This window comes from Ochotona curzoniae, unplaced genomic scaffold, assembly GCF_017591425.1.
Source record: "Ochotona curzoniae isolate NIBS_2020 unplaced genomic scaffold, NIBS_Ocur_1.0 scaffold_4701, whole genome shotgun sequence".
Classification (NCBI taxonomy): Eukaryota; Metazoa; Chordata; class Mammalia; order Lagomorpha; family Ochotonidae; genus Ochotona; species Ochotona curzoniae.
In genome coordinates this window covers 39,607,999-39,635,822 of record NW_024467122.1, presented here as the reverse complement: position 1 = coordinate 39,635,822, position 27,824 = coordinate 39,607,999, and the positions used below count along the sequence as shown (strand labels likewise).

Here is a 27,824-nt window from a genome sequence, read left to right as displayed (position 1 = left end):
GCACGCATGTTGGGGGCAGGAGCTAGGGGGTAAGGGCTCCATCTGCAAGGACTGGCGGAAGAGAGGGGGTGTGTGTGTGTGTGTGTGTGTCTGGGTGGGAGGAGGCAGGACGCTGCTGGAGGTGGGGTGTGTTTAGCCCACTGAGGGTGGGAATGGAGATTCCCACAAGGTAGGCGGAACTAGGGATAGAACCCCACCCCTTGGGGGCCCAAGAAGGTGCCCTGAGGCCCACTCCTCTCCCCCATCTTGGTTTATCTGTTTATAAAGCTAGAAGTGTAGAGGTAGTAGTAGTTTTTGGGCTGGAGTCCGTGTGAGGTAATCTTGCTTCCTCTTTGGCAAAAGCCACAGCAGCTGTGGCAGCAGCGGTGGTGGCGTTGGTGACAGTGGTGGGGGGTGCCCCGGGCGTCGGGGCTGCCTTGCGCCTGTGGGCCGAGGAGCGCAGGTGGGAAGCCAGGGCTTCCCGCCCACTCAGCAGCACCTCACATGCCAGGCAGTGGTAGGTACAGATGGGTACCCGCAGTGGGGGGGGCATGGGGCCCCCGCCTCGCCCAAAGAAGCAGAAGGACCGCTGGTGGGCAGTCGCGGGGGCCTCCCCATCAAACGCCATCTTGCACTGGCGGCACAGGTAGCGGTGAGTCACATCAACCGTGGAGATGCCGGGGCTGCCGCTCAGTAGCTCATCAGCCTCACCGGCCTCGCCTTCCCCTGGGGCGGGCAGTTCAGGGGGCTTGGGAGGTGCTGAGGCTGTGGGTTCCGGGGCCTGGGGAGGTGGCTGGAGGAGGGCATTGGGGAGCAGCCCAATGAGGGTCTGAGGTATCACAGGGTTCATGGGGAAGAGCCCCTTCTTCATGCCATACAGCTGCTGGAAGTAGGCCCCCTGCAACTGTGGGCCAAAGACAGTCGGTGGAGCTGCACCCCCTGCAGGGGGCAACGGGAAGGGCAGGAATTGGCCTCCCAGAAGCGCTGGGACAGTGGCCTTCAATGCTTTGAGGTTCTTGAGGGCGTCGGTAGGGTTGGCAGGAGCCACAGCTGGCTTTCGTTCACCAGAGACCTTGTCCCCGGAGGGCTCGCTGGGCGGGCCCAGGACAGGGTCAGTGGTGCCTGCTGTGGAGGTGTTGGTTTGGTCGGGCCCAGGTGTCTGAGGAAATAGACGGCCTGGGCCAGCAGTCTGGACCACTGTGGGAGCAGGCAGGACTGAAGTGGCAAGGCCTAGGAGGCCTGAGGAGGCTGCAGGGCCTAGGAAAATGAAAAAATGGTGCAGGATTAGGCACCTCCAGCTCCCCCCAGCATCCTTCTGGCCACAGGCCACCTCCCACTGCATACTCACTCCCATCACCCGGATTCCAAAAGTCCCTTCTCTCTTCCAGGGGCCTTTGGCAAAGGGAAGAGCTGAGGACGCGACCAGAAGTCAAGAGGGAAATGCATTCTTTGACGTGCAACTCCATCCCAGCTTCTCAACTCACCTGAATTGAAAGGAGCTAAGCTGCCCAGTTGGGGCTGGGCCAAAGTTGGGCCAGGCAAGAGGACTGGGGCCAGGCGAGGCATGGCTGGAGTGGCCCCGAGGGGCACAGAGGTGGGCGTGGTGGCAGGTGGGGCCTTGGGAGCCGGAGGTGCCTCAGGTGCTGGGGCCAAGTCATAGCACTTGCTTTCGCTCTTGAGCTGGGCCCGGACTGCCTCCTTGAGCTTGGCCAGGTGCTGGCGGGAAAAGAGATGACCTCGGCAGGAGACATAGAAATCGTACTTGACGTCACAGTAGGGGCAGTCGGTGCGCTGGGCTGCCAGGGGACCCTCGCTGCTGGCTGTAGCCCCTGCCACAGCCGCCCCCTGCAGTTTGGCCTTCTTTTCCTTGGCACGGGCATTCTGGAACCAGACCTGGATGACCCTCTTGGGCAACCCAATCTCCTCCCCCAGCACCTCACACTCCTGCATGGTGGGGGTTCGGTAGGCCTCATAGCAGGCCTTCATGATCTTCAGCTGCAGGCTGCTCATCTGGGTCCTGTAGCGCCGCTGCCCCATTCCGTCCTGAACCCCAGTCCCGCCACCTGGTCCCCCACTGGTCCCCCCGGGCCCAGGGGATTCTGGTTCAGCCAGGCTAGAAGCAGATGAATCGCTCAAATCTCCTGCAGATGGACTGCAAGCTTCACTCTCAGGAGAAGGCTTTGGTGGCTCCTCTGGGCCCTCATCTTCACTGGGCGGAGGGGGAGGCAGAGGTGGCAGAGAAAGAGGGGGCTCCGGTGTTGGGGTGCTGGCCTCTTTCCCCAGTGGTGGGAAGGGCATGGGCCCAGAGGCAGGCATGACTGTGGGGTAGGGAAAAGCAGGTGCTTCCTTTTTTGGGGCCTCCCTTCCAGTTGCATCATCCATCTTGCCCAGTAAAAGGTTGAATTTGGGGAAAGGAGCTGGGCTGGGTGTGATGGGCGGTTTGACTGCTGGACTGGACACTACTCCAGGGGTGCTTCTAAACTGGCCTTTCCTCTCCCGGGCCCTGGTGTTCTGGAACCAGACCTGCACTACTCGCTTCTTCAGCCCCACCTCTTCAGAGATGCAGTCAAGCATCTTGCGCGTGGGGTTGGAGTCCTGCATGTACCAGCGGTACAGGATCTCCAGCTGTTCGGGCAGGATGGTGGTACGCAGGCGTTTGTCCCGGGGGGGCTCGCCCTCTCCTCCACCCCCTGCTTCGCTGCCCGTTGGGGACAAGCTGCCATCCTCATGCTTGCGTTTGAGGGGTGGCCCCGGCACTGGCGGGGTACCTGCCACCAGGGCATTTCGCTCTCCAAACACTAGTAAAGGCAAATCCAGCAGCTGAGGGGCAGTGCTGGGCTGCACAGATGGCAGGAAATGCAGTCGGCGGTGACTGGTCAGGAGGTCTTGGTTGGGGAAGGAGATGGTGCACTGGTCACAGGGGTGGGCCAGGGAAGGTGATGGGGGTGCTTTCCCTTCTGGCTCTTTGCCAGTCGCCTCTCCTGCCTCTGCCTGGCTTCGCTCCTCCCCTTCTGGAGCTTCCAGACATGGAGCCTCAGGCCCTGCTGGGAGCTCAAGGCCCTGCTCTTCCTCCACTACTTCCTCCTCTGCAGCCTCCACTGCTGCCTCCTCCTCATCTGCCCTCTCTGCCTCTTCTTCCTCCTCCTCTTCTGGAGGCTGGTCATCATAGCACTTCTTGAGGTGCCGCACCAAGTCAAACACGCAGGAGAAGGTGGCGTGGCAACGCCTGCAGCCAGAGGGCCCCCCGGCACCTCCTCCAGTTGGCACAACTGGCACAGGTCCACCCTCACAGGCATTTTTCCGTGCTTTCTGGCGGGCATTCTGGAACCATACCACCACCACGCGGCTAGCCAGACCCAAGAGAGTGGCAAGGCGCTCCACCTCTCCATCCTTGGGGTAGGCACTGGTCTCAAAGAAAGACTGCAGGGCTTGGGTCTGGAACTCTGTGAACTTGGTTCTGGAGAAGCGGCGGCCTGCAGGCACCAGGGGAAGGAGGGGACCTCTGGAGCTTTCTTCCTCATCCGGGGGCCAGTGTCCTCCTGCCCGGCTCCTCTCTTCAAGACTTCGGGGCACCCCTGCCTCCGGCTCTGGGACCAGGAAGGGTGGGCCCAATTGGGGAGCAGGTGGCTCCAGAGGCCCGGCAGTGTTGGTGGTGGCAGCTGTGGCCACAGCAGTGGGCTTGGGAGCCTCTGCTGGGGGCGGGTAGAGGCTGTCGTAGCTCTTGCGAAACTGGGCAGCATATCGATTCAGGGCCTCGAAGGGCAGGAAGCGGCGGTGGACGTGCTCCTCATGGGTCTTGAGGATAAGCATGTTGGAGAAGAGCTTCCCACAGGCCCCGCAGGCCAGCTTGTCTCCACCACCTGGGGCCTCAGGTGGAGGGGGTGTTGGGGGCAGCGGCATACCCTGCTTGCCTTCGTTATACTGGATCACCAGCTCAAAGCCAAAGTTCTCCAAAAGGGCTTTGGCTGCTGTGCGGGCAGCTTCGTTGGGCAATGGGTGGGGAGGTGAGGAGGGCCCTGCGTCGGACCCCTCTTCAGCCATTGGGGGCCGCTCCCATTCCTGCTCCGTGGACTCAGCCTTGGGGGTTGGGGGTGGGGCAGGAGGGGCAACTGCAGTGGTGGCGGTGGTGGCAGTGGCAGCGGTGCCAGTAGCTGGCAGGGACAACATGGGTGCAGGCCCGGCCAGAGCCAGCTTGGGCCCTACCTTGAGGTCATGGAGGTAGAAGGGCAAGAGCAGCTGCTGCTGCTGCAGCTTAAGCAGTGAGTCAGGTACCAGAGGGAAAGGAGGCAGGACTGGTGGGGTGAAGAGGGGTGCTGGGAATCGGTGCAGGTCCAGGGGAGGCGGTGGTGGGGACAGGAAGGGCAACCCAGACACAAAGCCACCAGGATCTGGGCCCTTCTTCTCAGCACCCACTTCCCCTTCACCCTCGCCGTCCTTGGGCTCGTCTTGGCTGCGCTCTGGCCCCTCAGCCTTGGTGTCAGCCTTGGCACCCCGAGAGCGGGTTTGATGCAGAACGGACCGCATGTGGATCTCTAGGGTGGAGCTCTGGTTGTAGGAGACTCTGCACACAGTGCACTTAAAGGGCTTGTCGGTGGCAGCAGTGGCCGTGGGTGGGGCACCCGTGTCTCCCCGGGCTGGGGCTGAGGGGTCGATGGCAGCCTTCTTCATCTTATGAAGATGGGAGACGGAGTTATAGTGGACCAAGAGGATGTTCTTCTGCGTGAAGGACTCCTTACACACTGTGCACTTATAGGGCCGTGCAGGGTCCAGAAACTTGTCCAGAGCAAAGTTGGTGGTCTTCCGGTAGGTCAGAGGGTGGCGGGGGTCAGCTGGCACTGGCTCGGCAGAGCGGGGCTCCCCCACGCTCCCCTCATCCTCCTCTGCCATGGTGGGAAGAGGAGCTGGTTCTTCTACTTGCGTGTCAGGCCGGGGGCCTGGAGATGGGGCTGGGGAAGGAGCTTGCTTGGGGCTCCCTGAGGGCTGGTCGGGGGCCTCAGCTGGAGCCAGGGCAGGCTCAGGAGGAGGGTCTGGACTGGCTTCTGGGGACAGGTTGGGGCCTTCTGAGGAGAGAGCAGAGAACACAATGGCTCAGTCACCTTCGGGCCTTCTTGGTCCGTGGAAGCCTGGTCCCCTCACTGTCTTCCTTACCTGCCATCTGGTCTCTGCTGACTGTGTGCTCCGGTCCCAGGGGAGGAAGTTCAGGGCCATCCTCCAGGGGGCTCAGCATGGGCCCAGGCAGCACTTTGGTTGCAAAAGTCATCTCAACGGTCGTGGCCTGTGACGGTAGACATCCTAAGTGGCTCCTCTACCAGTCTGGATGTCGGACCTGCGCCAAGCCTCTTCACTGCAGATCCCATCTCTTCTCTGGACATTGCCTTCCCCTCCTCCTCAATTCCTGCTCCTCTCACGGCTGCTGTCCCTCCCCATGGGCCCCCTCCTTCCTCAAGGCTGCCTGGCCCCTGCCTGCTGCCGTACGACCTGGCTCAGGGCTTAGGGAGCCGGAAGAAGTGTGTTGTTTTTGTCACCCGTGAGTGCAAGTGACTAGACAGGCTCAGTTTGGAGTGTCCCTCCAACTGCAAACTCCTGGAGTTTGGTGCTTCCCTCTGTTGGGGGAGCCCTGAGCCTATCTCCCCTCCTGCACAGCTTCCCTGCCCTGACCCCATGCTCCAGCCCCCACTCACCACCAGTAGCAGCTTCTCCACGCATTCAGGTACCACATTGTGCAGGTGGCTCAGGTGGAAGTGCAGGGCGGGCCGGCCCACCAGCTGTTCCTGGCACAGTGGACACCTGTATTTGGGTTGCACTGCATGCTGGGAGAGTGTGTGAGCTTTTACCTGCTCAGACTCTGGGCTCAGGAAGCTGCAGTACGGACAGCAGTATACCTGGGGGGCAAGAGGGATGGAGGAGGAGGCATCATCCCACAGTGTTCTTGTTTTCCCGAATGCACACTGGCCCTATGCCACGTTTAGAAGGAGCCAGACAGGAAGCATGGGCATCCCCCCAAATCTCCGAAACTGGCACCTCCCCCACCTGGGACAGCAACCTTAGCTGCTCCTTCACCTGCCTTCATGGCCTTTTGCCTCCATCCTGGCCACTTGCCACCTTTCCCTTGCCTCCGTTTATTTTTCTATCTCTGCTGCCCAGCTCAGTCCTCCAGCTGACAGGTAGCCTGTAGCTGCTAACCTCATCCTGTCAGTCTTCTCCCAGAAATGCCTCCATTTCTGCAGGATACTTTCTGGACCCAGAGGTACCCTTATCTCCTCCTCTGCTATCCCCTGAACTGTTGAAGAGAGCCCCCCACACCCGTCTTCTCTCACTCCCTTTGCTCTTCCTTCCTTTTTTTTTTTTGAAAAATTTATTTATTTTTATTGGAAAGGCAGATATACAGAGAGGAGGAGAGATAGACAGGAAGATCTTTTGTCCGATGATTCACTCCCCAGGTGACTGCGATGGCCGGAGCTGAGCCAATCTGAAGCCGGGAGCCAGGAGCCTCTTGCAGGTCTCCCATGTGGGTGCAGGGTCCCAAGGCTCTGGGCTGTCCTCGACTGCTTTCCCAGGCCACAAGCAGGGAGCTGGATGGGAAGCGGGACCGCTGCGACCAGAACCTGGTGTGTCCAACGCAAGGACCCTAACCACCAGACCACCACACCAGGCCCTCTTTTCCTTCTTAAAAACAGAAAACAAGTGCCTCAGCTCCTGCAGTGGCCTAGGAAAACCCTGTCATGACCTTCATGGCATGTTCTTGCCAGTACCTTGGGGGGGTGGGGTAGGCTGTGAGCAGCCCACTGACTCCCTCCTGTCTGCAGCCTTAAACCAAGCTCACCCTTCTAGCTCTTGTCCCCTCCCATCCCCTGTGGCACTGGTCTAGGCCTGCATGTGAGGGAGGGCATGGGATCTTGATGCTCAGCTTAACATACCTGGCCCAATGAGCATACATCCAGCTCAAGCATGCAGGAGGGAACAGGAGTTGGAGAGTAGAGAGGCTTACTGCTGCTGGCAGCGACACTGTCTCCCCACACAGCTCGGTAATAACCAGGATGACTCAGGCCAGTGTGGCTGGGAGAGGCCGTTAGGCCCAGGTTGGCAGCTTCTCAGAGACTATAAGCCTGCTCAGAATCAACACTGTCAGGCCACAGAGCCAAATATCTCCTGGTCCCAGGCCCTGGAGACTTGACTCAGTGGCATTTGCTGTCACAGCAAGTCATTTGGTTGGGGTCTCTGCCCTCAAGAAGGGGACCTCAGGCAGTTCTAACCTTGGGCCTTTCTGAGGAGTTGAGCTGTCATGTCTAGTTTTCCTCCTGCTCCTAATTGGAGAATAAAGAGCTGGGCAGCCACTAGCTTTTTGTCTTTGCCCTTTGCCTTCCATTTCTTTTCTCCCTTCCTCTGCTTCCTCTGTCCACATCTAGTCCATCTAGTCCTTCTTTCACCTCCTCTCACTGTGGCCCACCCCTTGGGGTCACCTCTGGCCAAGGTGTGCTGAGACCGTCACTGGACCTAGGTGGAACCTGGAGCACAATAAGCGTCAAGTGTGACAAAAATGGGGGCTTCCTTGGGAGCAAGAGATCTCATGTGAGCCCGCCCCTGTCCCAGCTCTGCCCCACCCCGCCACCTTGATTCTGACCGTGGTCTGATTGGTGCCATCTCTGGTGGAAGGGCCAGTCTTGCTCTCTGCCTCTTCAAAAGCTGGGGACGAAAGGAAATGAGATGAAGGGACTTAAACGACCCGTCTCCCCTTTGGGTCACAACCCCTTGCCCTTAGGATAACGTGTGGCCTCCAGATTCCAGGACAGGGATGTGGGGTCAAGGAAGAAGGAGAGAGGAGGGCAGGAGACAGGTGAGCAAGATGGTCAAGGTTTGGGCCCTCAGAGAAGGTGGAAGCCTCTGGCTTTCTGTGGCTCTGCCTGCTTTTCTTTGAGCAGGTCTGGTACAAGAGGCCTTGCTGGGCAGCAGGTTCCTGAGTGTCACCAAGTAGGAGGCCTGGGCACTCAGCATCAGATGAGCAACTTACCTGGTTGTTCCGTCTTGTTCTGGGCATCTTTCTCTGGGTTGGGTAGCTCAGCTGAAGGGACGCCAGAAACTTTCCCTGTGCAGGAATGGCAGAGAGTCAGCTTAGAGAGGCAAGCCTCAGGGAGGAGAGGATGTGGGACAGTGGAAGCAGGAAAAAGGACGCATGAATCAACAGGCAGGAGAGGTGGGAAAGCTGCTGCCGAGAGAAGCCACAGGAAGGGCCCAATACTGTGCCACACATGTATAGCGGCAGGCAGCTGAAACGGGACCAAATTCAGTGCTCTGCCAATCTCTGCTGACCCTGGAAGTGGGGAGCTCCAGACATGTAGTGGGAGGCCCATCCAGAAGGACTAAGAGGTAGAATGGAAACAGCGGCAGGTCCAGCCGAGAGAGGCGATTACCACACAACTAAGAATTGACAGATGTGTAGGAATTTATTTCTGGTGGCAGCCTAATTAAAGTGTTAAAGTTCCTTCACTCCATTCAGCCCTGCGCCAGGATCGTTAGCTATTGATCTGGGCCCCCTCCAGCACTTAACTCCAGCCGGCATATTGGCAATTCAATTAGCACCAGTCAATGATGCCTGTTCCTGCCGCCTGTGCCCTCGCCCTTACCCACCACTGGCCTCTGGAAAGCCTGGACACCCATGCCCACCCCTGACAGCACCTTCCAGGTCCCACTCCTGCAACTTCTGCATCAATGGCACCTGGCTGTTCCCAGCCTCTGCTTCTACAACCTCAGCTGACTCAGGGGCACTCTGAGACCTGTTCTGAGGCTCAAGCCCTCTTGGGAGACCAGAAGCTGGGCAGCATCACTGCTGATTTGGACCATGCCCACAGCACTTGGCTTCATCTAGCAGGTGCTGGCTCTGCATGAAGCAGATTCCATCCTTGTCTCTCTTCCTGTCTCCCCTCCCTCTCCTCTCTTGCCAGCTCCAGTCTGCCACCCCCATGCCCATTGTTGCAAGGACACCTGTCTAGTGTTAGAATCACGGAGCCATTCTTCCTCCGCTCCCGTGCTGGTTTGCTCTCTGCCCAGCGCAGGGCCTGCCCTCCTCTGGTTGCCTCCTCCTTCTTCTGCCTTGCTTGGCAGCCTCCACTGCTGCTCTTAGAACCCCACCTCCACCCACCCCTGCCACCACTGTCCCTTCACAGCCCCATTTCTTTTTCCCCTTGTATCCTTGGCATCCCCCTTGCTGGCTCCCCACCATAGCCCACTGCCCACTCTCCCTGCCTAGCCCACACTCTCCAGTCCCCCTGTTCCTCACCGGGAGTCCGGAGCTGCCCGTGGCTGAAGCTCAGGATGCTCTGTAGAGCAGACAGCCCTTCCTCAGCAGTTGGGTTGTTCTGCAGCAGCTGCAGCCGCCTCTGAGCCTGGGCATCACGGTGTGTAGGTGTGCGAAGGTGTTGCAGCACGGCCAAGCGGGAGGGTGTCTCCCACGCACACAGGAGACAGCGGTAAAGCCCCAGCTCGGTCCCTGCCTCTGCTCCCTCCATCTCCAGCAGGAACTAGAACCAGGGGAAGAGACTGGATCAGGCTCAGGCTCAGGTGGTAAACATCCACAGTTCAGGAGATGTCTCTGTCTTTGCCTTCCCAGTGGGTACCTGACTAGCAGCACGCACTACCTGCCTTGAGCCCCCTTTTCTCTGTTATACACCCCTCCTCCCCTGAGCATTACTGCTTGCTCTTCCCCGTCTCTTTTTCCTGCTCCTGCCAATCCTGTGCCCTCTGGTGTGTGAATGGCAATGACATGTCAGACTGAGCTGACACAGACCCATCCTGCCCAGCCTCACCTTATAAATCTGGCTGTTTTCCTCATGGGCGGAGCCCCGGACATGTAACTGCATCTTCTCCTTGCTGTTGGACTCAAAGTCACAGATGTTGCAGCGCAGGTGCAGCAGGGAGATGGAGCCATAAGGAGCCACTTCTCCCAGGGGTCCTGGGGATGGGGTGCCCACGGTCCCCCCACCCTCCCGCAGGTGGGCTGCAAGCTGGTACTTCTGAGCGTGCTTGTCCGTCTTGAGGTGCAGCTGGAAGTTGGCCTTGAGCTGGGTGCCGTAGCAGCACAGCTTGCAGCGGTGCGTGTCGCCAGCCACCTCCTTCCACTCAGCTTCTGGGAGGCTGCGGCCAACGCTGCAGTGATAGAGCAGGAGCTCCAGGCTGTCGGTACTGAAGGTCTGGCACACCAGACAGCGGAATACCTTTAGGGACGGGCTCTCATCCGGGGGTGGCGTGGCAGGCAGGCCATCGGACGAGGCATTCAGCAGCTGGCTCGGAGGCAGATGGGCATCAGGGGAGAGACTGCCAGGGGCTGGAGAACACAGATAGGTCAGTGGTTCAGGGAGGGAACAAGGTGGGGTGATGGGGTTAATGAGTGGAACAGCACCAAGGGGTTATGGGAGAAAGCAGGGGATGGAATTTTGTCTTGGGGAAGGAGGGTGGTGGGGGAAAGAGCAGAACCTGGGGAGCTTACCAGGTGTGGGGAACCTGCGGGCAGATGCTCCCAGGTGGTGAAAGCCATTGAGCAGCAGCTGGGCTTCCAGGGGCTTGTCGGGCCTCATCCCGGAGCTAGGCAGGGGAGTCTGTGGCTGTCCCAGAGCTTGGGGCCCAAAGTACTGGAAGAGTTCAGGTGGGTTGGCAGGGGCAGCTCCTGGTGGGGCAGGTGGACCTGGCCCCACCAACCCGGGAGGCAGGCCCAGGGGCAGGCCCTGGTGCAGCAGCAGGACATTCTGCATGTGCTTCTCGGAGGTCATGTGGATGCGCAGGTTGCGGGAGATGTTGGTCTCGTAGCTGCACACCTTGCACTGCCAGGATGATTTGGTCTTGGGCTCTTTGTCCCCAGCAGAGGGTGGCAGGGAGGCCTCTGGGGGACTCCCCTGCCCACTGCTGCCACCCCCACCACCATTGCCACCGCCACCACCAGGCCCCGCCTGGAAGCCCTGCAGGTTGGCCAGGTGCTTGTCAGATTGCATGTGGATGCTGAGGTTGCCCTTGGTGGTGGTGGAGTAATTGCAGACGTCGCAGCGGTAGGGCTTGTAGCCACAGTTGTAGCTCTCCCCACGGGCGAGGCGTGGATGAGCTCCTCCAGCACTGCAGTAGCTGCAGTGGCTGTTGCTTTCGGGATGTTTCTCTCGCATGTGCACGTCCAGGGTCTGCTGGTACTTATAGTGCCAGTTGCACTTGGGACACTTGAGCGTCTTGCAGGAGTTGCGTGAGTGTAGCAGGGACATGTGGCTGGACAAGCTGAGGCCCTGGAAGGCCGCAGGGGCTGGCGGGTAGTCATCAGCCAGGCGGTAGGGCTGAGGGGGGTCCCCACCAGGATCTTCAGGGGAGCCCACTGGGATGGGGAGAGGGCCCCCCTCCTTGGAGGTGGGTGAGCTTTGGTTGAGTGGGGGGCAGGACCCTCCATCCACTTCTTGCGCCTCGGGAAACCAGTCTGGCCCTGCCTCGCCTGCTGCTGTTTCTGGCGATTCTTTGGCTTGGGTTGGGCTGGGGTCCCAGGTGGCTGGGATTGGGGCTGGGGAGGGTGGGCTGAGGGCTGTGACTTCTTCGCTGGGGCGGACAAGGGCTTGGACCCCACCCTCAGAGGAGACAGCTTCGACCTGGGCTACATTTGCCTCTGCATTGACCGTGCCACTCTCATCTAGGGGCGTCTCCAGAGGGGCACAAGTGGGAGGTTTTGGTTCCAGAAAGCTTAGGAGGGCCGTGCAGCCCTTGTCCGCCTCCCAGAGCATGGCTGGATTGCCCAGCAGGCCCTGGTATTGGGCGGAGGTTAGCGTTACCCCGTGAGACTGCGTGTGACTCCGAAAGGCCTGGGGCCTGCTGAACCCTAGGCGGCACAGAAGACAGAGCCAGAAGAGTGCCCCGTGGTCTTGGCCACCATGGCCACAGCTCCCCGGGGGACTGTCTTTGGGATCTCCGGGTGGGTTTGGAGCCAGCTGGTAGCTCCAGAAGGCTTCCTCCCTCCCCTCACAGGCATCCAGAGATGGCGCTGAGGTATCATGGGACAGAATTTGGTCAGAAGAGCTAAAGCCTTGGGTGGGGTCAAAGCCATGTTGGATGTGAAAGGTGGTGAGCGGGGCAGGAGGTGGGTGGGCAAGGAGGAGGGGCAGGCTGGGCTCTGGCTCGATGCCTGCCTCACCCCAAGGAAAGCCCTTTGGTAACAGGGGGTCACTGCCACCAGGCAGGGACAGCTTCGCCACCAGGTAGGCATGTCCACCTGCTGTGAAGAGCAAGTGGTTGTTTAGGTCCAAGGGAGGGAGCCCTTCCTCCTCCTCCCGCCCCTGGTCCTGTCCCTGGTCCTGGTCCACCCCTGGGAAGTGACTGTTGCCAGGCTCTTCCAGGGGCTCCCCAGTCTCCTTTGGTGGGATGAGGCCACAGCCTGACTGTAGGAGCTGTCCACCCAGCTCTGGGGGCCTCATGCTCTCAGAGGGGGAGGGGGCAGCAGGGGGATCTTTGGTGGCAGGCTCGAAGGAGGGGGGGTCTGGAGGTGGGGACTGAGCATTGTGCGGTGGGGAGGGAGCCGTGCCAGTAGGAGATGCTGAGTTACAGGTGGCCATGGTGGATGGAGGGGTGCTGGGCATTCATCTCAGCACAACAGCCAGGACCCTGCAGGCAAAGAGGGAGAGAGCAGTGCTGTGAGACCAGGGGTGTAGGGGAGACCCCATCCTGTTCAGACACCCTAAGCAGGTGCACACTCAGCAACTTGACAACTTCATGTGTTGTTCCATGGGCTTCCAAAATGAAGTGTGTTTAAAGGGTTTAAAGTCTTCTTAGTGAGCCTGCCCCTCCACCTTTGCTATCTAGAAAGTTGGCTCTACCATTTAGCCTTGGCTTCCCTCAGCATCCCCCCACGTCTGCTCCCTGTGCTCATCTTCCCTGACCCACCTACTGTCACCTTTTCCCTGAACTAACATGACACAATCTACATGAGCCTCTCATTTCCAACACCACCCTCCAATGTCATCCCACTGCTCACAGCCCCCCATCGTCTTCTAATTTGTAATCCTGAAAATGCGCACATAGATGAGTAAGCAAATGAGTACACAGATCTCCTTTACACGCCTTCCGGCTGCAACCATTGTCAACTTCGTGGGTGGTGCAGTGGGTTAAGCTTGCAATGCCAGCTTTCCACAGGGGTGCGCCAGTTTGAGTGCTGGCTCCTCTGCTTCCTACCCAGCTCTCTGCAATGTGTCTGGGAAGGAAGCAGGTGAAGACTCAAGTGCTTGAGCCCCTACCACCCGTGTGGGAGACCCTGGCTCCTGGTGTTGGCCTGGCCCAGCCCTGGCCATTGGGGAGTGGGCCAGTAGCTGGAAGCTCTTTCTTTCGCTCTCCCCTACCAGACTCCACCACCCTCTGTATGTCTGCCTTTCAAATACATACATACATTCACTCATACTTTACAAAAAAAAGATCAACTCATGGCCAATCTTGTCTCATCTTTATCTTTACACACTTTTTGGCTTTTGTGCATTGTTCTAGAGAAAATTTCTGGCATCCTAAAATAATTCATCTTTTTTAAAAAATGTAAATCATACTGTATCCTGCTTCAGACCCCACCAGTGACTTCTCATTGCATGGAACTTGTCTTCTTCCTCTACACAAAAGTCCATCTTGCAGTGGCTCCCGGCCTGCTGGCCCTCGTCCTGACTCTCCAGCATGCCAAGATCGTGCCCACCTTCAAGCTCTTGCCCAGGTGCTTACTCAGCCTGGCATACTGCCCAGCGTGTGTGTGGCAGCTCTTGGAAGTCAGGTGTGTGCCTTGATGTCACTTCCTCAAGCGCAGCTGTTTGGTCTGGAGCCATCACCACACTGGTTGGAACCCAAAGCAGAGTGTGGGTTCAGATCTTTGGCAAGTAGTGGGGTCCCCGCCACCCACATGAGATACCCACATTGAGTGCCCAGCTCCTGGCTCCGGGACCAGTTGTGGGCCTTTTAGGAAGTGACCTGGAAGGTGACAGCTAACACACACATGCTTGCTCGTTCTCAGATAAATCAATAAAAATTGTAAATCAGTAAATATCGCCTCCTCCAACAAGTTTTTCCTCTCCCCAGAAGCTGAAACAGCCCTACAGTGATTTTCTTCAGAGATTTTTTTTACCTCCTGATATTTCCAGCATTGTCTTCTAGAAGGCGAGTCCCAGCAGAGCCTCCTTTATCGCTCTGTCATAGGCGCAGAGTCAGTGTTTGCCTCTTGAAGGAATGAACTCTGGAAAATGTCTCAGATTTTCCCGTGCCCGTGTGAAGACCATCCTGCCAGAGACAGGGGCCACTAGCATACAGGCACCGGGTGGGTTCTCTGGTGCCTTCTAGATCTATCTTTGGTTTCAAGTCTGTGGAGTAGGTGGGCACTTCCTCAATAGCTTGCCTGCTGCTTTCCGTTCCCCCCAAAGATCCAACAAGTCACAGTGATCCTATTACTAACAGTGAGTAGCTGTCATGATATTTCTACTAGCTCACATAAGGCATGCACATCATGCTTCGGGTCAGTTACTCATGCTTCACAATAGCCACCCTATTTTATACAAGAGACAAGGCAACAGGTCAAATGAATGACTAATAGTCATTCAGCTCCAAGGTAGCAAAATCCTCCATGGGACTGGCTGGGCACAGTGTGCACCCCACCTTCTGGCCTGGGCTCCTCCTTCTGGCCAGACCATTGCTCAGTCCCTTAAGGCAAACCAAACATTGGAAGGACTTTGGAGTCAGGATTCCTGGCTGCCTCCAGCTGATCTGGAAGCACCAAGTCTCCCAGGGCCTCCCAACCTAGTGCGACCTGCCTTGATTCCCTCAGGTCTCCATCCCTTCCTCTGGCTCACCCCAACCTCTAACAACAGCTGGCTCACGATCACACTGGGGGAGTTCTGTCCAGAGGATTTTCAGGGAAGGGTGAAGGGGATGGCTTCACTTTGCCTGGTGCCAACTCCGAGATGCTTAGTTTTGGAATGGGATCTCTAGCCTGGTCCCACCCAGCCTGCAGGCTTCCCTTCCCTCCTCCTGGGGGTCCAGCCAGGCGTGAAACCATTAAGGAGCTCACAGAGGGGGCTGGATTAGCATGCTAATGAAAATGCAAATCACTACCTGGGTGGAGGGGGGGTGGTGGTGGAGCTGGAAAACCCAAAGGGAAGTAAAAAAATTGGACAGAATCAGATGTGGGAGCGGTTACCCCAGGGAAGCCCTGGTGGGGATTCTAGGGCAGAATGAGGGTCGGCTAGACCATTTGTCCCCACTTGCTGGAGCCCACTGCCCTTCCTACCCCACCTGGTGGGAGGAAATGCAGGCTGGCTGGAGGGGCCAGTGGTGGGCCCTGCCACTGAGGGGCAGGCCGCAGGGGGTGCTGTCTCCCAGCTGGCTCTGCAGCCAAGCCCTCCCTGTCTCCTGGGACCAGTCTTCCCCATTCTTAGTCCACAGGGCAGAGGAGGGCGTCAGTCCCCCAAGTCCTGCATCCACTCCTGGAACCTCTGTCCAAAAGCATCTACTTCCCAAGACAAAGACACAGCTGATTACTAGCTAGAAAACTAAAGGGACAGAGCTCTGGACTGGTTCCTGGGTGAGCCCAGATCTGTCCAGGGTAGAGGAAAACTGTTTAAAATTGCAAATCTCTCCCCCACCTCCCAACCTACCCCTCCTTTCCTTCAGGAAAGAATTTCAATTGCAAATTTATCTCTGCCTCAGTGCCTCCCCCATCCCTTCCACACCCCTTCTCCCGGCTCTCCCATCACCCACTATTTATTACAAACCCTTAGCTGCAGCAATTATTTTTTTCACTTTTTTTCTATTTGCATTTCCTCCCTCCTTCCTCCATCTCCTCTTACCTCTCTCAATGCCCTTCTTACTTGAAACTGGAGATGGTGTGGAAGCAGGACAACCCTAAAAGTCATCCCCCTTCCACCTGCCATTCCTCGTTTTCGTTCCTGCCTGTCCTTAAGGGTATCTCAGCTCCCTGGAAACCCATCTCAGACCGGAGGGTTGGGGAGTAAAAAGGGAAGATGACCTCTCCGAGGCCCTAATGCCGCCTGAGGAGGACAGACAGAGAGAGAAGGCAGGTGCAGCATGCAGTGCATGGGGAACTATCCACTGGGAAGACCCCGGGGAAGAGGCAAGGGCAGGTGGGGAGGGGTCGATTGCTGCAGGCGGTAGGTACTGAGAAGAGGGGTTAGGGGGACCGAGCAGGCGGTGGTGGCGGTGTGATTAGAGAAGAGATTGATGTGAAGGGGCACCACAGACGGCAGAGAGAGTCAATAAAACGAGAGGATCACATTAGAGGCGACAGAGAGAGCTTTAAATTACAAGGCTGCTGCCACCGAGGGGGATGGGAGGAGGGAGGCCTGGAGCCATGGGAGGAGGGTGGAGAGTTCTGAGGGTGTAGTCATCCCAGGAGATGAATCTTCCAGCTCCCGAAGGCCCTCATCCCACAGCACTCTCGCTGCCCCTTCACTCCTCCTCCTTCCTGTCCTAGTGCTTGCTTGCCTCTGCAGGACGAGGGAGGACAGACCAGATGTAGAGAAAGCTGAGAAACCCAAGACACTGCTCCCTTTTCTCTCTTTTGGTACTGCCACCTCCTCCTGCCCGCCATCCTGTTATCAGGCAGGATGGCGCCAGTGGCCCACAAATCAGGACTCCTGGACTTAAGGAGGTGGGCAGGATCATGGAGCTTAAAAAGGAAGATGTGGGGCAGCCACCACGAGGCAGCAAGACACAGGGCAGGGTGTTCTGGGCCAGCCTCCAAGGCCAGGATATGAAGTGGCAGGAGCAGCATAGGTAAAGAAGAGAAAGTAGGCTCTGAGACCAAGCCTGACAAGGGAAACATGAACCAGAGAATCTACCTCTTGTCACCAGGGCCAGGCTGACCTATAGAGAGGAAGGAGGTGCCCTGGCCCAGAGCAGTTAGCCTGACCAGGACTGCCCTGGGTGCAACCCCCTCCCACTTCTTGCCCACCAGGATAGGAAAAGAAGCACTACTGCTCCCTGGTGGTAACAGAGGGAACAACACCAAGGAGGGGGCGGTGGCCTTTCAATGGCCCATCAAAAAACAAAGCCCCCTGTTCCTTCCTTGGCCCAACCACATGGCCCTAGCTCGGGCAGCCACATCTATCACAGGGCACCATGACATCTGCTTCCAATGGAGCCCTTCCAGCTCCTGCTTTCCTAGCTCAGAGCCCCTCTACAGAACCACCCCTTTGTCCTCCTCTCCCTCCAAGATCCGCTGTTCTCTTCCAACTCCCTTTGCCCCTGCCTGAGGTGTTTAAGACCAGGCTGCCTCGAGGGAGAGAATGATGAGCTTGGGATTGTCTAATAGAAACAACAAAGAACTTCTCACTTAGTTGAGCTTTATCTTTTTAGGCAGTGGAAGAACATGCAATGTGGATCCGTGTCTAGCACGCCACTGTGCAGCCTTGGGAATTTACACGTCAAGCCTCAGTTTCCCGATCTGGAAAACAGGAGCGGTGGCATCTTCCTGATTCAGTTGTGAGGAGTAGGTAACAGGTGTCATGTGTGCATATTGGGCGTTCACCAGGAGCAGTTCTTTCCTGCTCTCTTGCCCTCCTTCTCCTCCCACAGAGTGGAGCTAGCTGTTGGCCCAGAGGCTGACCGTGTTCCTTCTGCTTCACTTCTTTCCTGACCAGGATCCATCTCTGAATCTTGGCCCTTTCTGGCCAAGGGCAGACTCCCAGAGGTTAGATCCAGCCCACCCAGGCTGCAGAGTTTACTTCCGACTTGTCCTTCCTGTCTTGATTCCTGGCCTCCCCAACGGTGTCTGTGTGCCCAGAACAAAGAGCGGAAGCTTTGCTGGGGCTCACCCTTGACTGGGCACAAAGGAGCTATTACTTGCATCAAAACTATGAGCCACTTCCTTGCATTGAAAACTAGCGTGCTCTGGCCCTGAGCCTTATCTTCTACATTTAACGACAAGACAAGGACTAATTCTATTCCTGCACTTAACCTCTACATATCTATCCTAGATCTCTGCTTTGTCCCTCCTGCAAATATTTAGGAAGCACTTATATTGTGTATGTGCAACCTGTTTTGTCAGAAAGAGTATGGTGGTGAATGAGATAGACAAGCAGGAAAAGAAGTATCAGAATAAAAGGGAGAGAGAGAGGAGAAGGGGGCGAAAGGGGAGATCCTGAGGAGGGCCAAGGTTGCTTCCTGATCTGCACAGGTAAACACTGAATCTCTTCCTGGCCTACCAGCTCTGGCAACTGCCCTGGGCAGGTTTCTTGTCCCTTGTCAGGAGTTTGTCAGATCTTGCAAGGTGCTTGAAGGTGGGGATGGAAGAACTGGGTGAGATTGGGAAGAGAAGAGGAGGCTCAGGGGGAAGAAGGCCTGGATGGGAAGAGAGTGGACAGTGGCAGGGGGCTGCGGAGAGTGCATTTGTTGAGCGGGGTGAGTGAGCTGCATGTTGGGGGCATGGGAATAGAGCAGAGAATCAGGACAGCGGTGTGGAGCTGTGTGCTCTTACAGCCCCCACAGGCTCCAGGGGCACCTGTCCTAGGCATGTCAAGCTTAGGTGACCACATGAAGCCATGCCAGAACCCACATCGGCAGGAACACTGCAGAATGAATAGGCAGGGACTGGCCCTGAACTTCACAAACAGGTTCCTGTCTGGTTCTGGCACAGGGGCCTTCTGTGCCTCTGTGCTTCTGTAGCTGGACACTGGTCCCCTATGCTTGGACAGGACTGCAGGCAATTCTCTGATTATCTGGTAAGTGATGGTGTGAATAAGTCAGTCCAGCTCTTTGGTTTTGTAGGAGCCTGTTTGGAATAATGACTCCATCTATACACGCACACAGCTACTACACAATGCGCAGCCCTCATCTGAGAATCTAACGAGCAAAGTGCTCCAAAGCCAGAGATGTTCCGAGCACTGACATGATGCAACATGCAGAACAGCCCATACCTGAGTTCATGTGACAGGTCCCAGTCAACACATAGATGTAGATGTAGGAGTGGGCATTAGGCATGGTGGTTAAGAGACTGGTTAGGATAACTCCATGAAGTACCTGGGTTTGAGCCTCAGCCCAAGCATTTGGCTTCCTGCCACCCACATTGGAGACAGACCCGAGTTCACAGCTCGGGGTTTTGGCCCAGCCCCAGCTGATGCCAGCGTTTGGACAGTGTACAGTGGATGGGAGGTCCTTCTGCCTTGTCTGCCCTTTGCTTGTCTCTCAAATAAATTTTTTAAAATGCAGGTATGCTTAAAAAATGTATAACATTATCTTCAAATTGTGTAAAAGATGTATACAAAACACAAATGGATTCCCAACTTTAGACTTGGGTCCCATCCCTAAACTATCCCATATATGTAAATAAAGGGCCAAAGGACAGACATTTGGTGAAGCAATTAAGACACCTGCACCACATTGGAGTGTTTGGATTCAACTTCTGGCTCTGTTTCTGATCCAACTTCTTGCTAATGTGCACGGTGAGAAACAACAGGGGATGCCTCAAGGACTTGGGAGTCCCTGCCACTCATGGGGGAGAACCAAATCGAGTTCTTGCTTCCTGACTTCACCCTGGCCTCTCTCCTCTCTCCCTGCCTGCCTTTCAAATAAATACAAACAGTTATTCTTATACCCAAAAATCACAACTATGTCTCAAGGGTTTTGGATAAAGGGTACTGAACCTGTAGCTGCACCCCGACATTGTTCACCTCTTCAAACATTTACCACCTGCCAGACAAGCACGGCATCACCAACTCCCCGGCGTATTCTGGGGCAAGAGCTGCAGCTATCCATTCTCACCCACATGGAAACTCAGATGGTCCCCCAATTAGCCTGACCCTAGTGGGTGAACTCCACTGTGAATCTGTAAGATCTGTCTGCTGGCTGCTACGCATTTTGAGGGGTTCTTGAGTCTGAGGGTGCTACTGTGACTCCCATCCCATCCTGCGTGCTGCCTTGCACTTGTGCTCCTTAGCGGGTGAGAAGGTATTGGAAGCAGCCTCTTTCTAGCCAGAACAGAATCACTACTCTGTGTGAGCTCCAGGGGGCGCCATTCACAGCGCAGGCTATGCAGGGGCACGTGAGTGAGTGAGTGAGTGAGTGTGTGTGTGTAGGGGGAGAGAGACGGATAAGAAGATAGACCTTACCGGGGAGGTTAACCAAATGATGTGTGTATGCCTTTGTGATGTCTCTTCAAGTTCACAGATGCGTAGCCATGTTGGTACATGAACTTCAGCACACAAGCAGGCTGATGTTCCCTCAGAGTTGGACAGGCTTACAATCTAATTCTCCTCCTATTTTTAACATGCAAATAACCTCAGCTAAGTTGTGGAAAGCCTCAATTCCACTTCTTCCTGTAAAGAATGAGGATGAGTCCCCTCATTGAGCTGGCCATTATTGAGACTGGCACTTTGAATGGGATCAATAAATGGAAACAATAAGTATTCATCCGCAGGCCTCATTTCTTGGTGGTGGGGGTGAGGGGGAAAGTGTGCACGCGCACGCGCTGATTGTTTTTTGACCAGGTGTACCTAGCCCAGAGGAGCACCTCAACAGAGGATGAGTGCAGGTTCTCAAACTAGGCCCTGAGGCTAGGTTTCTCCTGGGCCCCTCTGCTTACACCTGTGTGGGCCTGTTCAGCAGCAAAGCTGGCCCGTGTGGGTGTGTTGCTGTGTGCCTGTGTGTACTTGGCGGCCCGGCTGGCTGGCGCGGGCGTGTTTGGGATGGTGGTAATTACTGGGATGGCCCAGCCCTAATGAGTGTGATCTCGTTACACTCTCACCGCCTCTAATGGACCTAACCTCATTTCACAGCCATTAGAGATGGAGATGAGGCCCCGCCCACGGGCCCCCGCCAGCTGCAGCTCCCGCACCCCTGGCCACGTCCGTTCCCTCCAGCTCGCCCAGGCTCCATTCCACCTCTCCCAGGGTCTCCCTCCTTCTTTTCTGCTCTTCCTTCCAGGTCTCTCGGTGCGGTTCCCCATTGTTCTTTTCCCCACTGTCCGTGCATACCTCTCTCCTTTCCCCTCGGCTTCCTTCTCCTTTCTTGCCTCCCTCCCTGGGGCCTGCCTAGCTTCCACTGTCTCGCAAGTCCATTTGTCCTCCTCACCTCTCCATCCTCTTTCCCACACTCCTCTCCTGCCCTGCACGGCTGTCGGCCCTCCCCTCCCCCACATTGCCCTCTCTGGCCAAAGGACAAATCTCAAGGGGAAACCAGCAACGACAAACAAGGAGCAGTGACTTCATTATCATCGTTAATTTGCCACTTCAGTTCCTCCCATCAGGGTCAAAGCCAGCTCCGGCTTGAACTCATGACTGACATGGAGGCCAACACCGCTGGCTTTCCAGCTTTCTGGTGTCCCATAGCCATACTTCCTCTTCCTCCTCAGCCCTCTATTTCTATGTGTGTGTGTGTGTGTGTGTGTGTGTGTGTGTGTGTGTACACGTGCATGCGTGCACCTATTTTCTCTCCAATATTTCTTAGTCCTCACTGCCTACCCTCCTTCCTTCTTCGATCCCATCAACAGGGGCCGTCTTAGGTGGAGTTGCCTCCATCACTGTTTCAATCTATCCAGAACCTTCTCTTGTCCTTCCCTGGTCTTCTCTTCCTGCTCCAAGAGCCCCAGCAGCAGTGGCTCAGGTTGGCAGAAACCTTCACAGTCTGCTGGAGCTGGTGATGGGAAGGAGGCAGAAGGAGACCCCTGGCCAGAGGATGGAAATCAAGCCAAGACTCACACCTGAGAGCCGAGGATAAAGAGGGCAGGGCCCAGGCAGAGGGCCCCAGGGTTTAAGGCTTGGTTGGAAGTAGTGGGATCAGCCACAGAACAAGGAATGAGAAATCCAAGGATGGAAGTGGCATTTAGCCCTTCAGTTCCTCTGGGAGACTCAGTCCGCCCCTCCTGTCCCACTCTCTGCCCTCCTTCACAGAGAAGCCAAATGACTGGCAATTGACTCCTGACCTTTAAGCCCAAGCCCAGCTCCAAAGGGAGAGAGATGGAGGGGAGTTAGCTGTGACTGCAGGAGGCAGTGGGGAAAAAAGTCCATGCGTGAAGGTTAGATTTCTGGCCCATGCCCATCCTGTCCCATGACTGCCCATCAGCACATTCCCTGGCACAACCAGACCCTCCTCCATGCACACAGCCTCCTCTCGTCACACAGGGCTCTGGACATCCCAGGCCAAGCAGTCCCCTACGCATGTGCCATTCCATAGATACAATTCCATAGATACAATCCCATATTCCTGCCCAAATATATTTGCTCCCCTGTGACATTTGAAAACACATACACACACAACCAAACTGTTGCAGGCTGCTGCTGAACTGCCTTGCTGGGAAGTAGAGAAAGATGTCTCCCTCCGGGGGTATGCAGCTTCTACATGGGTGTAATAGTTTAGTGGGGGAAGTCAGAGTGGATTTTAGCCCTGTCACTCCTTCATCCATGTGGGTCCTGCTGTCTGTACCAGGGGTTTGCTGAGAGCCAGGGGAACCATCTCAGGAGGCTGAAGTCCCCTCAGAGCTGTTCACCCCTTCCCCACTGGCCTGGAGTGGGGGAAGCATGGGCAGGCAGTCACCCTTCCATTCTGCCCCTCCACACGGCCCTCCTTCTGGTGTTCCCCAGAGAGACAAGGGGCTCTAGGAATGTGGGTGGTGGGCTGACTGAGCTTAGTATGAGGAGCCCGAGAAGAAAGATGGAAAAATCAATGAAATGAGTTTCTAACGGTGAGGTAAAGGACCGCAGTGTCGACAGCCTGTCGCCTGCTGCAAAATATGAGCTGCCCAAGCCCGTGGTGGTGGCCGACAGTACATACAGTCACTATGGCCTCTCTCTGGGCCCTCGCCCACCAGCCCCTTCAGCAACTGCCCTGGCCTTTATTATTATTTATTATGATTACTATTGTTATTATTATAGCCAGACCATCCCCCAGGCTCCCTAAGCTTGATATTTCTTCCTCGTCTTCTTTTCTAGGTATTGGAACCCATGTGGGGTCTTTTTGCCTCTTTATTGCAGGAACAGAGCAGGTGCTAACCCCTGACCAGACACTCCCACCTCCCTTCTGGCTTCTGTGTAGGCTGATCTCCTTCCCTACAGCATTCGGTCTGCTTCTTTCACCTACCACTCAACTAGAGAGCTCTGGACTCTAACCAGTGGGCAGTCAGTGAGATGGTAAGTGCTCTTCCCACCCCACCCCTGCCCTTGTGTCTCTCCCTCGAGGGCAGCAGTCACTTCCGCTTCCTTTAGCCTATGTGGCCAAACCTGACTTCTTTGTAAGCCCCTGGGCTGGGCTCGATGTTTAGGACAGGCCAGGGCTGCTTGATGAAATCTTTATTTGTAACACAAGTATGTCTGCAGGTATGAGCGACTCACTTGCGGTTTCACCACTGGGGATGAGGTGGGAGTGCTACTTCCAATTCAAATTTGCTGACTCTCAACAACTCTCAACCTTTTCTGGAAACCGCCTCCTTCATTTACCCTCCTCCGCTTCTTCCTCTGGGCTCCTAGGACTATTCATTCATGATTTTTTTTTCCTACCTGTAGTCTCCAAAAAAAAAAAAAAAGACTCCTCCCAGATCAACCCTGGTTGCCTCCAAATGTGCCTCTAAACCAAAGTCTCACCATTCTGCTTAATGTCCCACCAGCCTTCACCCCAATCTCTGACTGCCCAAACACGCTCATTTATGTGGACATGGTGCTGGGGTGGAGTTCGTTAGAACAACTCTTTTATTTGGCCTTTCCCAACAAATTCAACATTTAACACGTTTCTTCAGCTTGCTCTGCATGCCAGACACTGTGCTAAGAAACAATCCGAAACTGGGCAGATGTGGGCCCTTCTCAGGCGACCTTTGTGACCACACTGAACCTCTCATCAGACACCTCAGTCTCCAGGACTAAGGGTCCTTTTTCCATCACTAGATTCCATTGTATTCTTCTTTAGCCTTGCCATCAGCCCATTCCCTCATACAACTCCGACCCATCACCACTCCTATGCAGTTCTAGCTCTAGCCAGGCTCAGATGACGTGACTAGATAGGTGGCCATCCCATCTCCCTGCCCATCCTGGAGCTGCCATTTCTGGCTCTCCGCCTTCTTCTTCACTTGCCACACAGTCCTACCATCTCCTCCTCAATGTCCCTTGCCTCCCAAGGTCCCTTCTTTCTGCTCCTGTCAGGTTTTCACAGCCTCAGGTTGTGACAATTGTCATTCTGAACTAGGAACAGCTCCTGGAAGGCAAGGTCAAGCTACCAGAGCCAGGAATCCTCTAACATTCACTGGGTGCCCAGCTCCCCATGTGATGGAGCTCCTCAGCAAAGCAACACTGTGTGCCTGCATGGGCTGCAAGGTAACACCAGCTGCCTCTGACATCATGGAGGGAGGAACACTGTCAGGTTGCCAAGGCAACATTGGCAATTTATGACATCAGAGGCTTGAGGTCTTTGGTTCTCAAGGGGCCAGGGAGATTCAAGTTCCTGTCAGCGGAAGTAAATGGGCATTCTACTTTTTTCATCTCTTTGCTTGTGTTCTCCTGGCTGGAGGAATCAGATAGGTAGGGGAGCGAGTGATGAGGCCAGTGGAAGGGATGCTGGGCCGGATCTCTCCTGTGCCTCCTCTCCCTCTCTAGACCTTTCTCTCTTAGGGGGCTGGTTCAGTGCGGTTGCGCACCACGCACTCTCTGCTTCAGTCCTGCTGTGCCCCTCACACCAGAGGCATCCGTTTCCTTTGATACCCCCTCCTTCCCTCTCCTCCCTCCTCACCCACTGACTCCCGCAGCTCTGATCAGTTGCAGCACACTCCTCCCCCCTTTTCCATTTACCTTTGCTGTACCACATTCTCTTACTCACTGCTTCCTCCCTCCCTTCCCCCCTTCACTATTGTATTCATTCTATATATACTGCTTTTTCTGTTGACCTCCCCTTCTTTAGGAACAGTCTGCCATTTATCTTTTTCCTTCCTAGAGCTATTAACTTGTATTTATTTCATTCTCTCCATTTTTCATCCATCACCCTTCATTCTCCCTGTGTCTCCCCCCCCTGCCCCATTTTGGGCAGATTTTCTTTCCTTTTCTGCACATCCCTCATGTCATATATTCTCCTCCACATGTGTTTATTGCACCTGCCCCCCCATTCCCTTTCTGTAATTCTATTCACCTCTGAAATCATCTGTCTTCCACCCATATCTACCTCCTGCATTTATCCTCCCAAATCCGAGGTCTGAAAAACTATGATGGGCTGAACACTGAAATAAACTCTCCAGCTCCCGTCTCCACCTTGGCCATTCCTTAGATTGATCAAATGTGGCCCCTTGCAGAAGACAGCGTCTCTCACCATAATAGAAACTGCCTCCTATAGAATGGCGCTGAATCTAAACACAGTCATGGCCAGGGCCTGAAAAGAAGATAAACTAAAAAGTGCAGGAAAAAGCCTCTGATAGAAGGAGCTAAAGAGTGTATATTTCTTTCTCTCTCACTCTCTCTCTGTGTATTGAGGGGCTAGGGGAATTTGTCACCAGGCTGGGAGGAGCTTAGAGTCCTAGGGAATGTCCCCTTACAAAATCAAAGTTGACAGTTAACTGACATAATGGCACTGGCTGATGAAGGGGTTATATGCCCCTGGAAGCCCATTAAATTGATTTCTTGGCCTGTTTATGTGCCTTCACACACCATACCTCCCACAGTTCCCAGCCCCTTGCTTGTGGTAGCTGCTGCTGCCTAGGTTAAAACACCGGGTAAGAGGATCAGGGATCATCAAAAGAACTTAGGGGTGACCAAGGAGAATAGGTAAGGAGATAACAGATTCTGGGAACAAAGGTATAGAATAAGCAGGGAGATTATGAGACTTGAGGATGGTGGAAAGAGGGGGGGTGTGAAACAAAATAAGGAAATAAAAGAGCATATACAATGGTAAAGTGGGGGAAGGGAGGGAGAGAGCTGAGCAGGGAGCAGGCTGGTGGCAGAAAGCGCCTGGCAAGGTCCAGGAGCCACCACGCAGGGGAACAGAACGTGCCAGAAGCTGCGATCCTGAGGCAGCAGGCAGGCACATGGCAGAGGGGACAGTTAGCAGTATAGGGAGTTGTGGTGTTGCCATAGCCCAGGTGCAGGCGGAGGCTCTCATGGGAGACAGAAACAGGTTCCCCTGACCAGTGACATCTACAAGCATGACTGAGAGGAAAACTCCAAAGTCTTGCCAACATGCAGCCCTAGACAGACAGAGCAGTGGGGCCGGGCCACTGGGCCTGACACTGGTGACAGGAACACCCAGGCAGAGGGGCATCGCGTGGATGAGAAGGGTTACAAGCACAACCAGTGACACGGAACTGGAGACAGATGGGGTGGACACACGAGGCGAGGAATGGCAGGACATTAGGGCGGGCGGAGATGAACCTGCTACTGGCCCTGCGAGCAGCAGCATGGACCAGTGCTGGGAAATGATGTCGCTCCGAGGAGCAGGTGAGGGTCGGGGTGGAGGGCCCGAGACAGACACGCTTCCTCAGAAACAGGGTTTCCCCTCATCTACTAGCACCTTTCAAAAAAAAATCAACTTCAGGCAGAAACGAAAATTGAGGGTGTCCATGATCCCTTTTGCCCCACGCCCTAGCGCGCTGGCCCATCCATCAGCCTGCAGCCGCGGTTCCTCCCCAAGCCCGCAGCCGGCGAGGGGCCACCAGACCCCGGGCTCCTCCAGGCTGACAGCTCCGAGCCCTGGCACTCACCCGGCCTCCCTTACCCTCTCAGGAACCCCACTTCCCGCTGGGCTCGGCGCGGGCCCCGTCTAGGCTTTCGTTACCCTCCGTGCGTCCAGCTGGCCCCTGCCTTTCCCTTCCCGGTTCCTCCCTCCTCTGCTCGGCATCTCTCTTCTCCTCGTCCCCGTGCCTTCGCCCTGCCGCTCCCTTGCCTCTCCCTCCCCACCTCCGCCCCGCTCCCCAGGCTCTCTCGCCGTCCGTCCGCGTCCCCTCCCCACCCCCAGCCCCTTCCCGTCCCTCTTCGTCCCCTCCAGCGGCGGCCTATGAGCGCCTCGTCTCCCCTCCGTGTCGAGCTCCCGAAGAGCAAGGAAGGGAAGAAGAGTGAGAGGGAGAGGAGAAAAAAAAAACACACACACACACACACACACAACCCAGCAGCATCGGAAATCGATGCACTTACACCTCAGCTGGAAGCAGGGACGGGAGTCGAACCGCGGCCGCCGAGCAGCGCGAGGCGGGGAGGGGAGGGGGCGGCTCTTGGAAGGGACTTCTCCGATGTGTTGATTCCTTTTTTTTCCCCTCCCTTCCTCCTCCCTCCCTCCAGCACTCACTCCGGGGCGTCGGGGACGGAGATGGAAAAAAATAAATAAATAAATTCACGGCGGTGAGGGAAGTGAAGGAAAATAATCAATGCTATTTGGCTGCGGCTGAAGTGTTTTCCTGGCTTCGTGAGGGGGTTTCCATTGATTCACCCAGGGCACTCGCTAGCTCCCTGCCTCCTCCTCCTCGCCCTCCTCCTCCTCGCCCTCCTCCTCCTCCTCCTCCTCCTCCTCCTCCTCCTCCTCCTCGGCCTCACTCCTCCGCCTCATTCACTGGCTGGAGCCGAGGCGTCCCACACAATGGAATAATCAATACCCAGGCGCCCGGGGCGGCCCCACTGAGCAGGTGCAGCGGCCCGCCCGCCGCGGCGCATGCCGGGAGTTGTAGTCAGCCCGCCCTATCCCCACCCGCCAGCCCAGCTTCGCACTCTGTCAACCTCCCTGGACCTGGGATCAGGGAGGCAGGTGGGCCTATCTGCCTGGCTGCGTCCTTGACTCGCTAGCAAAACAGGGCAGGCCCTTTTAAACTCTTCTCTGTTCTCTTCCTCCTGCCTACAGAAGCTATACATGTATTCTGCTGTTTCATTTTAAGTGAGCGCCGATTCAGAGCGAATCGCGGGCTT

At 56.1% G+C, this 27,824-nt stretch overlaps 1 protein-coding gene across 1 annotated transcript; it reads right to left on the bottom strand.

Moving 5' to 3' along the window:
• Positions 1–82: 82 nt before the first annotated feature.
• Positions 83–14,302, bottom strand: ZFHX2 (zinc finger homeobox 2). The gene is made up of 10 exons (XM_040969593.1): positions 14,087–14,302; positions 10,460–12,594; positions 9,780–10,297; positions 9,254–9,494; positions 7,988–8,062; positions 7,601–7,662; positions 5,661–5,861; positions 5,128–5,254; positions 1,464–5,039; positions 83–1,236 (listed from the first exon to the last, which is right to left on the bottom strand). Exons 2-10 carry the CDS (start codon positions 12,567–12,569, stop codon positions 260–262), a joined length of 7,887 nt encoding a protein of 2,628 aa, XP_040825527.1. The 5' UTR covers positions 12,570–12,594; positions 14,087–14,302; the 3' UTR covers positions 83–259.
• Between the last annotated feature and the right edge of the window lie 13,522 nt (positions 14,303–27,824).

Bases quoted from the DNA above. Each gene is read 5' to 3' on its own strand.
- ZFHX2 (XM_040969593.1), bottom strand. From the start codon at position 12,569: ATGCCCAGCACCCCTCCATCCACCATGGCCACCTGTAACTCAGCATCT. The intron at 10,298-10,459 runs GTAAGCTCCCCA...TGTGTTCTCCAG, and splicing joins CCGCAGGTTCCCCACACCTG to CCCCTGGCAGTCTCTCCCCT. The intron at 5,255-5,660 runs GTGAGTGGGGGC...CTACCGTCACAG, and splicing joins TGGAGAAGCTGCTACTGGTG to GCCACGACCGTTGAGATGAC.